The sequence below is a fragment of the Nycticebus coucang genome, chromosome 11, assembly GCF_027406575.1.
Source record: "Nycticebus coucang isolate mNycCou1 chromosome 11, mNycCou1.pri, whole genome shotgun sequence".
NCBI classification, from domain to species: domain Eukaryota; kingdom Metazoa; phylum Chordata; class Mammalia; order Primates; family Lorisidae; genus Nycticebus; species Nycticebus coucang.
Window position 1 is genome coordinate 10,689,898 of NC_069790.1, and position 11,561 is coordinate 10,701,458.

Consider the following 11,561-nt stretch of genomic DNA (forward strand, 5'->3'; position numbering starts at 1 on the left):
GTGACACGCGCAGTGGCACGTGCCTGTAACCCTAGCACTTCCCAGAAGGGAAGATTGTTTAAGGCCGGGAGTTTGAGACTAGCCTGCGTAGCACAGCAAGACTCCATCTCTACAAAACACGAAAAAATTAGCCAGGTGTGGTGGCACATGCCTGTAGTCCCAACTACTCTGGAGGCTGAAGCAGGAGGATCGCCTGAGCCCAGGAGTTTGAGGTTACAGTGGGCTGTGATCACACCACCGTGCTTTAACCTGGGTGACAGAGGAAGACTCTGTCCCAATCGATCAATCAATAAAAATAAGACAAAAATAAAGACTGAATGCAGATTTTTATCTTCATTTATAGAAAGTGCATATAGGAATGCGTGACCATAAGAAGCAGAGCAGGCCTTGGTGGCCTCTGGCCACACTTGTTGGTCCCGGCAGTTGTGATACATACAGTCAACCAGTTCATGGTACTAGGAAAAAAATCAAACTGCTTACAAAGAAACTGTTTCCTCAGAACAAGAGATGGATCTAAACAGGAAAAAGAAAAAAAAGGAGAAAAAAGTAAGTGAAAGGAAACCAGTGGAGTTAGTTTTGTGCAGCACATTCACTCTTGTGTTACACGTGTGCTTCGGGCTAGAAATGCAGTGTGAGATCTGGGGGTTCTGCATAAAATCTAACTTCTCTTGTGTTTGCATTTGACCTGGTGTTGCACAACACATAGGTTACGGATAATATGGCTAATAATATGTAATTTTAATTTTTATTTACTTATTGTGAAAACTACCAGTGGAAAGACTGAAGAAAAAAGAAAAACAACTTTGTATTTCAGTTCCTTTACTAGCTTTTTTCTTTTCATTGCACAAGGTGCCCTGAAAATTGCATAGCTGGCCCTGCAGAGATGGGAGATGCGGGTGGAGGACGTGCCACTCTGCACCCTCAGGAAGGAGGGGCCCAGCCCCGGGACTCACGCTGTGGGGCTATAGTCAGGGACCTGAGTTCCTTGACAGGGTCAGCTCTGGCCTCAGACCTATCTGAGCAAGAAGGACTCAGACTTTACATCCCAACCCATTCATGGTATAGGTGGGAAAAGACAGAAGACAGAGACAGAGGGCCCCAGAGCCTGCCAGTGAGCCTCTCAATTCTCCAAGCCCCAGTCTGTGTCTGTCCTCCTTCCCAGGAAGGTGAAATGGCTCATGCAAAGCATTTGTAAACTTCCAGCTGTGGAGAGGAATGGGAGGTGACAAGTCACCATGGCCAGCATCTCCAGACCCACTCCCTGAGAGCCCAGGCTGGCCGCCCCAGGAGGGCCGAGGACTGAGGCCCAGAGCTCTGCAGAGGGGTTGCATGGGCCATGCAAGATCCACACCACACCATGGGCACACAGAGGCAGCAACATACAAATGCTTTCTTAGCTGGGACATCCCAGTGTGGAGTGGTACAGCCTGTGAGCCCCAGGGGAAATCTAAGAGGTTCTATGTCCAAAATAAGAGTCTCCAGGCCTACAACAGGGGACCCAGACTGGAGGAGAGTGCAGCCTGGACCAAGAGCTGAGTGCTGGCCTTCAGTAAGCATATGGTCACCTCCAGGGTCCCTAGGGCAGAGGCCTGAGCTCCACAATCCCCACAGCTCTCTTCCTTGACCAAGCCCTCCAGGCAATAGGATCAAGGAAATGCCCCACAGCAGAGGGGGCATGTTTTCCTGGCACCCACTTAGTTGGCACAGGAGGACCCATTCTGGGAAAAGGGCTTCCTGGTATCTGCCCTGTACAGTCTTCCGACTACAGAGCTCCCCTCCCCTTTGTGCAACTGCCCGAAATCCTCTGCAAGGAGTGTGCAGTTTGCAAACACAAGAAGACCCATTTTTGCTGTAGAAAAGTCCAGAAAGCTACAAAAAAAAAGTACCAAAAGAGATATACCCTCAGAGATAGCCCCCTGACACTTGCTATCTACCTCCTATTTTGCTCCTATGTGACTGCACAAATTTGGGGAAAGTCCATTCTTTTGTCCCTGAGAATTCCCTACACAACCATTTTAAATGACTGCTGTATCACATGTCTGTGACAGGTCCTATCTCTTCCTTCCTCTGCCCTTAATGTTCTTAGTTTTCATAATAAACATGCATTACTTTTAAAATGGAGGGGAGAAAGGCAACCTAACTAGAGACTTTTTTTTTTTTTTTTTAATTTCAACACATGATCCTAACTGTGTTGGCTGCCCCAGGTCTCTTGGCCATTTCCCCAAGCCTGGGCCTGGCCTCTCCTTGCGTCCAAGGAGGAAGCACCTCAGCCGCCCAGCTGGGGGCACACTGGACTGGCCCCACCCCACCCCTCCTCCTTGCATCCTTGAAAAGCACGTCAGGACTTCAGGCCATCATCTGCTGCGCCTGCCTGCTACCGCCACCATGCGCTGCGTCCTCAGCCTCGCCCTGGCCCTGCTCACCCTGGAGGTGGCCCTTGCCCTGGCCCCAGACTTCATCCTTCCAGGTAGATCCAACCTGCCCTCCTTTCTCCAGGGGTGCACCTAGGAAGATCCCCAAAGTGATCTCCACTCCCAGTAGGACCCAAGGCACTGCTAACTCTGGCAGTCTGGGTATGGGGACAAGATCTCTAGGGTGGAAAGGAACAGAGGAGGCTCAGGCTGGGGAGGGTGTCAGGGATAGCAGAAAAGCAAGGCTCTATCCCTACCCAGGGGAGGCTGCTGTGCCCATTGAGAAGTACCAAGGCTTGCGAGTGAGCAGGGCACGCAGGAGATGGAGTAAGAGAGGTTGTCCCCGAGCCCTAGCCACTTCTGGTCAAGGTTTTACCTCCCGCCCATCTGTAGTGGGTCTGTGCCCTTGCTTCCTTATGTTCGTAGCTGGTTTTGTGTCCTCTTGTCACCCCGTCACACTTCTGGTTGGTTTTCTTGCCTTCTAAGAAATGCGACGGCAGGCTGTTGAGGGCCAGGCTCCCATTGTTTCTTCCTGGCCTCTAATATGTCTTTCGCTGTGGAGCCCAGGGTAGGCCTGCGCCCCCAGCTACCTGTCCATCTTGTGCACAGGGAAGGCCATGTGCCCTGAGGCCAGCTCCTCTGAGGAAGCACCCTGTGCCGAAAGATCCTGCCTAAATGATGAGGAATGTGGGGGCAACACCTTGTGCTGCCCCAGCGCCTGCGGCCGCTCCTGCAGAACCCCCATCATTGGTAAGCCAACCTGGCCCAGCCCCACACGCCACAGCCTGGCTCTGTCTGTGGAGGGAGGGAGGAACCAGCTCTGGCCTTGAGCCGGGCACTTCAGCTCACCACACAGCAGCCCTGAACACTCACCCCCATGATCCCAGCTTACCTGACACTGTTGGGTGGGTGAGGCCAAGTGGTCTTGGTGACCAGAGTGGCTGTGGGGAGTCCTGCCCTGAAGTCAGCAGAAGGGAGGTCCCCTGGTCTCAACTTCCTCGTTTATAAAACAGGGTTGGGGTGTGTAGGAGGTAGGCCCAGAAAGGTGGGTGATAAGCATCACAGGGCACTGAGTGATAAAGGTCCTGGCTCTCCCCCAGTACCTAACGTAAAGGCCGGCGACTGCCCCCGGGTGCAGGCCCCACTGCTCCCACAGCCCTGCGAGGAGAAGGGTGAGTGCTCCGTGGACAGCCAGTGTAGGGACAACAAGAAGTGCTGCTTCAGCCGCTGCGCCATGAAGTGTCTGGACCCAATCCTAGGTATGCCTCTCGGAGACCCCTGAATACCCCTCCTCCCTTCGCTTCCCCTGGCCAGTGTCACAGGTCCACAGCGGGGCCCTGCGGGCAGGTGCGGTGCAAGAGCAGGCTGGGTGGCAGGTGGGGCCAGGCACAGAGGCAACTCTGCTCACCGATGTGCCAGCTGCAGGCCTCTGTGGGCACTCACCGGGGCCACTGGGGTAGGGAGCGTGTGCCGGTGAGCTAAAGGGGCTCAGGGTGGCAGAGACTGGCCGAGGGCTTGGAGCGGTGACTAGTGGGATGCCGTCCTGCTCACCCTGTGTGCACAGCCCGTGTCTTTGCCACATGATTTCAGAGAGTAGCTCTTCCAAATATTGGAGAGCTCTAGCATAAGAGCCCCACGAGAACTGCCCCCCACCTCCGACTGGTCTCTGCACTGTGTCTGCGTTCCCTGTGTCTCCTGCAGAGAACACCCTCCAATGAGGACCTTCCCTGGCAGCATGAGCAACCCAAGTCCCTGGGCCGGGACCTTCTCTCTCAGACCCTAGAGTGCATAATGCCTCCTACTTGCTGCTAATAAAAATTCCACTCGGCTTGATGTCTGTCTATGCATCTACCCTGGACTCCTTCCTGCAGGAGAAATACGTAAACACAGGCCTGGCCCTGGGCTCTCTGGGGCAGCCGGGGCAGCTGCCTGGAAACAGAATCCCCAGTGGTGATAAGTGTGTTGGTGTGGGCGGGGCTGCGGAGCCAGGCTCACTCGGCCAGGGGCTGACCTCCAGTAGGACTACATGTTCCTGGCGGCATCTCTGGGCCCAGAGAGGCCTCTCTCAGGCTCTGGGGGCCCCAGCCAGATCTGGGTCTGACCCCCTTCAGAGGTGTTGCCAGCCTCAGTCAGGGGGCTTGTAGCTCAGTGGCCTTAGCCAGTCTTGAGGACACAGAGAGGACAAACGTGTGGTTGCAGAAAGATGTAAGAGGAAGGGATGGACGAGCATAGATGCCGCTCCGTCGGGGCCGTGGGACAGCCTACAGGTCACTCCAGTTTGACCCTAGTGACCTGGGGTTTGCATCAGATCCCAGAATTAGGGGCTCAGTCCCACAAAACTGCCCCCATTTTAGATGCCACCTGGGGCCTCCTGCACTTCTGACTGACTTGACCATAAATTTGAGGATTCCCATGACCCTTTCCGGCTCAGTCACTAGAAGGCCTTCATGGAAGCCTTCACTTTCTTTATGGGCATTCCTTTATTATGAACAATACAGATCAGGAACAGCCAGAAGAAGCAACACAGAGGATGAAGCTGAGGGGTGAGGAGATTCAAGAGTGTCTGTCCCCATGGGACTGGGCTGTGCCACACCCCCAGCACAGTGATGTGTTCACCTATCAGGAAGCTCCCCAGAGTTTCATTATCTAGGCTCAGCTGAATAGATCACTGCCCATTGGTGACTGAACTCAGCCTCCAGCCCCTGTCTCCTCCCGGAGAGTGAGGAAGAGCCATTCCTGCCCTCTATTCAAATGGTTGGTCCTTCTGGTAACCAGCCGTCTGACGGTATCTAGGGACTACCCAGGAGTCACCTCACTAAGCATAAATTAGGGGAGATTGAAAAGAGCTCATTACAAACCCCAAAGACTTCCACCACTCAGAGAATTCCAGGGTGTGCACCACACTTTGGGAACAGCCCATTTTCAAACTTGGTTGCATGCTGAGTCATCTGTGGTGGGCTAGGGTGGGACTTGGGTATAAGTTTTTCATACCCCCCAGGTGACTTTAGTGCTCAGCCAGGTTTGGGAGCCACAGCGGCAGTGGCCTCCAGCACTCTCCAGGGGTAGAGCTGGAGGCGTGCTGACACAGAAAGGTGCTCACACAGCCTGTAGGTGACAAACACCAGGCCAACTAAAAATTACCTAGTCTAGGCCAGCTCAGAGGTTTCTGCTTGTAATCCTAGCACTCTGGGAGGCTGAGGCAGGAGGATCAGTTGAGCTTAGGAGTTCCCGACTAGCCAAAGCAAGAGCAAGACTTCTCTCTGCTAAAAATAGAAAAAGTAGTTGGTCATGGTGTCACACACCTGTAGTCTCAGCAACTCAGGAGGATGAAACAGGAGGATCACTTGAGCCCAAGAGTCTAAGGTTGCTCTAAGCTATAATCACACCACTGCAACCTGCAACTCTAGCCTGGCAACAGAGAGAGACTCCATCTTGAAAAAAAGAAAAAAAAAAAAAAACCTATGTATTCTTAGTCCCTAGTCCCTGGCACAGAACTCCTAAAGCCCTTGACAAATAGATCACCCTAAACCCACCTGGGTTTGTTAATTGGCTTTATCCAGAGGAGAAACAAACTGAGAGGTAATTTTGCCACACCCTCAGGAGTTAGGCTCCCACTCTCCCACAGAAGCCAGGAGACAGGGGTGCTGTCTGCCTAGAGGTTTGTATTTCAAAGAGTCGGCTGCTACATTCTTGGGAAAGATAGCTCTGGGTCCTAAATCTGACAAAAGGCCTATCTGGTCTTCATAGGGATTTACATACATTTCAAAGCAATAAAGTACTTACGATTTCTAAAGGGGAGATATTTTCCCTATTTTTAACAAGGAGAATTAACCATCTAATTTTCAACTTGTCGTGTCCTTACAGACTCAAGCCCCTGCTCTGGTTCTGCCCCGGGTGGCCAGGTGCTAACAAGACAGAGATGGGGTCACGCCCCCTTCTCAGGTCTCTATGCCCTGGTCAGAGGGGCGGGGCTGTGGGATGCATGTGCCAGTTCTGTTCAGGCACCAGGACTAAGATGGTGGTGGGAACTGTGAGCCCTGGGAGGCTGGGACAGCTGTAGACTTGATCTCTTTGGTAGAATTTGCTGAAGGCAGTCGGTTGGGCTCACATGCACCAGGTATGAGTTTGCAGTGCTGGGTGAGGCTATGACAGCTCTGGCTGTCACTGGGCACTGGGGATGGGCTGAGCCACTCTGTGTGAATCCAGCAACAGGTTGCACAAAAGAGTCACCACCCTGCAGAGGTGCTGAGCTCTGTGCCCCCCAGAGGTACACACACAGCCACTGCACACTGCAGGGGGCACAGCTCTGTTGGTCACTTAGGGCTGCAGGATGCTGCCATCAGGTGCTCTGGGAAGGCAAATGTCTGAGAACTTGGACCAACTGGGCCCCTGTAGCTACAGAGAACTCCACCAGGGGCCTGGGCAGTGAGGAACACAATGTCCCCACTGTGGGCCCAGGCTCCAGCCGCTCCCTGCACGCAGAGGGGACACAGCTTTGCCTCTGCTTATATAGTGGTTTTGTCATCCCTAACCTGTACCTGTGTTTGCTCTTTGTGTTGGGCCTGTTCCCTCATGAGTTAAATTTCTTACCCTTTGTTCATTTTTTTTTTTTTTTTTTGTGGTTTTTGGCCAGGGCTGGGTTTGAACCTGCCACCTCTGGCATATGGGATCGGCGCCCTACTCCTTGAGCCACAGGCGTCACCCCCTTTGTTCATTTTTTGTCTATAAAAGAACTGTGACTTTTCCCTTTTTTGAAAATTCTTTTTTTTTTAGAGACAGACTCTCACTTTGTAACCCTCAGTAGAGTGCTGTGGCATCACAGCTCACAGCAACCTCCAGCTCTTGGCTTAGGTGATTCTCTTGCCTCAGCCTCCCAAGTAGCTGGGACCACAGGCGCCTGCCACAACGCCTGGCTATTTTTTTTGTTGCAGTTTGGCTGGGGCCGGGTTCGAACCTACCACCCTCTGTATATGGGGCTGGTGCCCTACCCACTCAGCCACAGGCATCGCCCTGAAAATTATCTTTTAGCAACATAAAAGCCAAATGTGCCACACAAAATAACCTGAAAGATAGATTTTTATTCTCCCAGACTCTAGGCTGCTTTTTCGTGTTTGTGGGGATTTCCTTTCTCAAAACACTTCCTGAATCCCTGTTGTTCTCCTGGCTTTCCAGAGGGCTCCACCAGGAGTCAAGGATCACAGTAAAGAAAATAAAACAACCAAGTTTGTGAAACAAGAAGAGGCTGTACTCAAAAAAATACCAGTCCTGCAGCAGTATGTGGCAGCTGTTTGGAGAAGTGGCTCAAATCAGATCAATGTCCAGTAGAGAGCCTTGAGGACACAAGGCCACAGCCCTGGAGGCCAGGGAAGTCTGTGATAAAGACTTACCTCTGGTGGTATTCGTCTCAGTATGTCCTCAGGCAGGCTGAGACCCTGGCAAGCCAGAGGAAGGGGCCCGCTACTGAGAGGTCAAGGACCAAAAATCAGAGGTTATTACGAGACATAAACCAAAGGAAGCAGAGTCCAGGTTCTGTGTGGGCAATGTGGCCTTTATTTCACTCAGGTGCGAGCAGACTGAGTTCGAAAAAGAAGTCAGCATGTGGGTTAAGTCAGGTGGGAGTGTAAGGGTTGGGGGGGGGTAGGAAGTGGTGCACTCATTCCTTCCTGGGTGCGACTTTCACACACTCACTCCTTGTGGGGGAGGGACAGTTCTATTTGTGTGGGTTTCTACATTCAGCCCCATCATCCCAGTTTTTTTAGTCTGTTACATGGGGGTGGAGTGACGGGCGTGGTGTCTCTTTGACTGCTTTCCTGCGTTTGAGGGTCAGAGCGGGCTGCCTGTAAGGAAATAAAGGAAGGGGGAAGGGAGTGGTGTTTACAGGAATATTCTTGAGTCTTCAGTCTGAACTGGCTGCTATCCATGTAGGGTGAGGATATGAGTGGTTGCTTTTTGGGTGACTGCCTAGTCAATAAATGAGGAGATGAAGCAGAGGACTGCTGGTCCAAAACTGAGAAGGAGAAAAATCATAATTAGTGGCCCTAAAATAGGAAGGAACCAAGAAGGCCAGAAATTGAATGAGGACCAAGGATTAGATGATTCAAGATTTGTCTGTGTTTGATTCATCCTTGGAGTTCTTTTACTTTGCCTGTGATTATTCCTAACTGGTTAGCAAAGAAACAACATTCTTCTTCCAAAAAAAATGCATGTGCCTCTTTTTTCTGCTATAAGCAAATCTAAGGCTTGGCGATTTTGGAGGACTACTGGCAGCTAAAGAATTAACTTGGGATTGTAGGGTGACTAAAGAGTCTGCTACCTTTTCCGTATCTTCGTTAAGATCTACGGAGAGTTGGTGGCAAAAGTGGGTTGATGCCCGTGCCAAGTCCAGCCACTATGTCTGTTCTGAGGAGTACAGGGAGGAAGGCATCTCTTTCTTGTCTGGAAGTAGGGGCGTGCACTAGGGCCTGAGTTAGGGAGGAATCATTCACAAAAGAGACTTGGATGGTGGGGAAAACTCGGGTGCAAAGACCAAAGTGGTTAGCGCGCAGGCACTGATAAATGAAGCAGGCATAGAGGAAAAATATTCCTGGAGGGGCATAGGAGGAGTCAGATAAGGGAAAAGTTGAGTTGCGGAAACAGAGATCAGGCTTTATAAAGCCTACAGAGTCTCCTGTGCTGGTGAAATTGAAGCAGGTTAAATTGGGGGAGGCTAGGAGTGGAAAGTCTGTAGTTACAGGGCTGAACAGAGGTGTTATTTTCTGCCAGAATGGAAGAGTTATATGTCTTGGGTATGGGTATGGGATTGAAAAGATGTTGGTATAAAGAAAGGCACATCCAGCATCCTGAGGGGGAGAGGACAGGGGAAAAGTTCAAGGCAGCTGAGAAGGAAGTGTTTAAAAGCCGGGGAATAAGGGAGTGTTGTTGTAGGTCTTGCAGGACAGTGAGGTCTAATCCTTTAGAGGGTGGAGGGGTTATACTGGAAGAGAGTTTTTTTATGATTTGTCTTGTTTCTTGCTGACGTGCTATGTCCTGAACTCCTCCTCCATCTGATAATCCTACATGTGTGAGGTAGGTCCAGCAGACGCTAGTCCTGACTCCACCCTCAGGGGCATCCAGCGCCCACAATTTTGCCAGTGTAGTACCTCTTTCCTCCGTAAAAACATTCAGCAGCTTTGGTAACATCATAACAGTATGCTGGCATGTAAGTTTAACTAGCAAAAAAGGGGGTTTGAGGTAAGAATTGGGCACAGTTGACATGGGAATGGGGGTTGGTAAGGTGTTCATAGGTAGATGAGGATAGGGTAGCAAAACAACCTGTGCATTCGGTCAGGGCTGATGGGGAGGGAGAAGGGCCAGGACTGACGGGAGCAGGAGCCAGAAGGAAAAGGAGTAGGGAGAGAAAATGGGTTTCCTCAGGGAGAAAGTCCTGGAAGGTGCTTTGTAGCTACAGATCTTTAAAGGCTTCAAAGAGGTCATCCTAGCTTTGAATGTGTGAGAAGTAGTCAGGCATCTCTAGAAAAGTTATGGAGAGAAGGGAAGAATTGGGGAGGAATGTTATACATTTACGGGGAAGTGGATTCTTCGGAGATCTTGGTGAGTTTTAAGGTGGTGGGGGATAGTACTTGGGATTTCCAGTGTTGGAAGTTTTTCTGTAGGACCCAGCTTTATTCAGTATTGGCGAATCCAGGCTGGGGAGGATGTAAGAGGCAAACAGCCGTCGGGGTGCCGTCTAGAGAAGGCTGTGAGGGCCTATCCAGTGAGGGGATAGAGTCCTGTGGACATTTGAGGAAAACTTGTCTTGCCAATTGGTCTCTAACTTTCTCTGTTGAGGGTAGGAGCAGGTTTATTGTTTTTCTAAGTTCATCCCTGGTTTCCTGGAGGATGGGGAATTAGTTTCCTAGACAGAGTCTGGAGGGGGTCCAGGGCCCAGAATAATAGTTCTGCTGTACATTACATCAAAAGGGGTACAGAATGCATGCAGAGTAAAGCGATGGGGAGGAGTTTAATCCAATCTTGTTTGTTTAGAGTGCTAATTTGGTGAGATGTTGTTTAAGGATGTTGTTCATTTGTTCTATTTGCTCCAATGATTGGGGCCTGTAAGGCACACAGAAGTGCCACTGGACTCCCAGGGCTTGTAAGGTTTGGAAGGTGATTTGGCTAATGTAAGCTGGGCTATTGTCACTCTAAATGGAGTTGGGGAGGCCGAATCTAGGAATAATGTGACGGAGGAAGGTGGAGAAACTCTATGGGTTTTCTTGCCTGTTGTGGGGGAGGCTTCAACCTACCCTGAGAAGGTATCGACCCAAACTATAAGAAGTTTATATTTTCATACAGTCAACATGTGGTGAAGTCAATCTGCCAGTGTTGTCTGGGGGGTTGGCCCTGGGCCTGATATGTGGGAAAAGGGGGTGTTTTTATGGCCCCCTGGAGTGAGGCTGGGTGCAGATTGTGCAAGACTGGGTTATCTGTTTTAAAAGGGAAGATAGACGTGGGCAAGTAAGGAGTGGAGAAAGAAGGGTGTACAGAGGCTTAAAACCAATGTGAAGGCTATTGTGGAGAGAAGAGAGGATGTTCTGTGCTTGAAGGAAGAATACATCTTCCCTATGCGGGAAGATGCTGGTAATTGTCCTGTTCTTCTGATGTATATACTGGAGAGAATTTATTGAAGGACAAATACTGGCCTTCTGGGGTGGGCAGAAATTGAGCTGCCTGTTTGGCTTCTATATCGGCTTGTTGGTTGTCTTTGGAAACTGGATCTGTTTTATTCGGTGGCCTTTAGAGGTATGATGGCTACTTCCTTTGGGAGAGTGGCTGCATTTAGGAGGTTTTTTTTTTTTATTTTTTTGTAGAGACAGAGTCTTACTTTACTGCCCTCGGTAGAGTGCCGTGGTGTCACACGGCTCACAGCAACCTCCAGCTCTTGGGCTTATGTGATTCTCTTGCCTCAGCCTCCCGAGCAGCTGGGACTACAGGCGCCCGCCACAACGCCCGGTTATTTTTTTGTTGTTGCAGTTTGGCCAGGGCTGGGTTTGAACCCGCCACCCTCGGCATATGGGGCCGGTGCCCTACTCACTGAGCCACAGGTGCTGCCCATTTAGGAGGTTTTTAATGAGTGTAGCGTTGATAATAGAGGAGACTTGGGTGGTAATGAAT

The 11,561-nt window shown here is 50.8% G+C and overlaps 1 protein-coding gene across 1 annotated transcript; it reads left to right on the forward strand.

Annotated features, from left to right (window-relative positions):
• Window positions 1-2,247: 2,247 nt before the first annotated feature.
• On the forward strand, window positions 2,248-4,246 carry LOC128560191 (whey acidic protein-like). The gene is made up of 4 exons (XM_053553754.1): window positions 2,248-2,467; window positions 3,021-3,161; window positions 3,512-3,670; window positions 4,113-4,246. The coding sequence occupies exons 1-4, from the start codon at window positions 2,386-2,388 to the stop codon at window positions 4,127-4,129; spliced, it is 399 nt and encodes a 132-aa protein (XP_053409729.1). The 5' UTR covers window positions 2,248-2,385; the 3' UTR covers window positions 4,130-4,246.
• Window positions 4,247-11,561: the final 7,315 nt, after the last annotated feature.

Excerpts from the sequence above, each read along its gene's own strand:
- LOC128560191 (XM_053553754.1), top strand. The coding sequence starts at position 2,386 with ATGCGCTGCGTCCTCAGCCTCGCCCTGGCCCTGCTCACCCTGGAGGTG. Across the intron at positions 2,468-3,020 it reads CCCAGACTTCATCCTTCCAG|GGAAGGCCATGTGCCCTGAG; the intron begins GTAGATCCAACC and ends TCTTGTGCACAG. Across the intron at positions 3,162-3,511 it reads CTGCAGAACCCCCATCATTG|TACCTAACGTAAAGGCCGGC; the intron begins GTAAGCCAACCT and ends GCTCTCCCCCAG.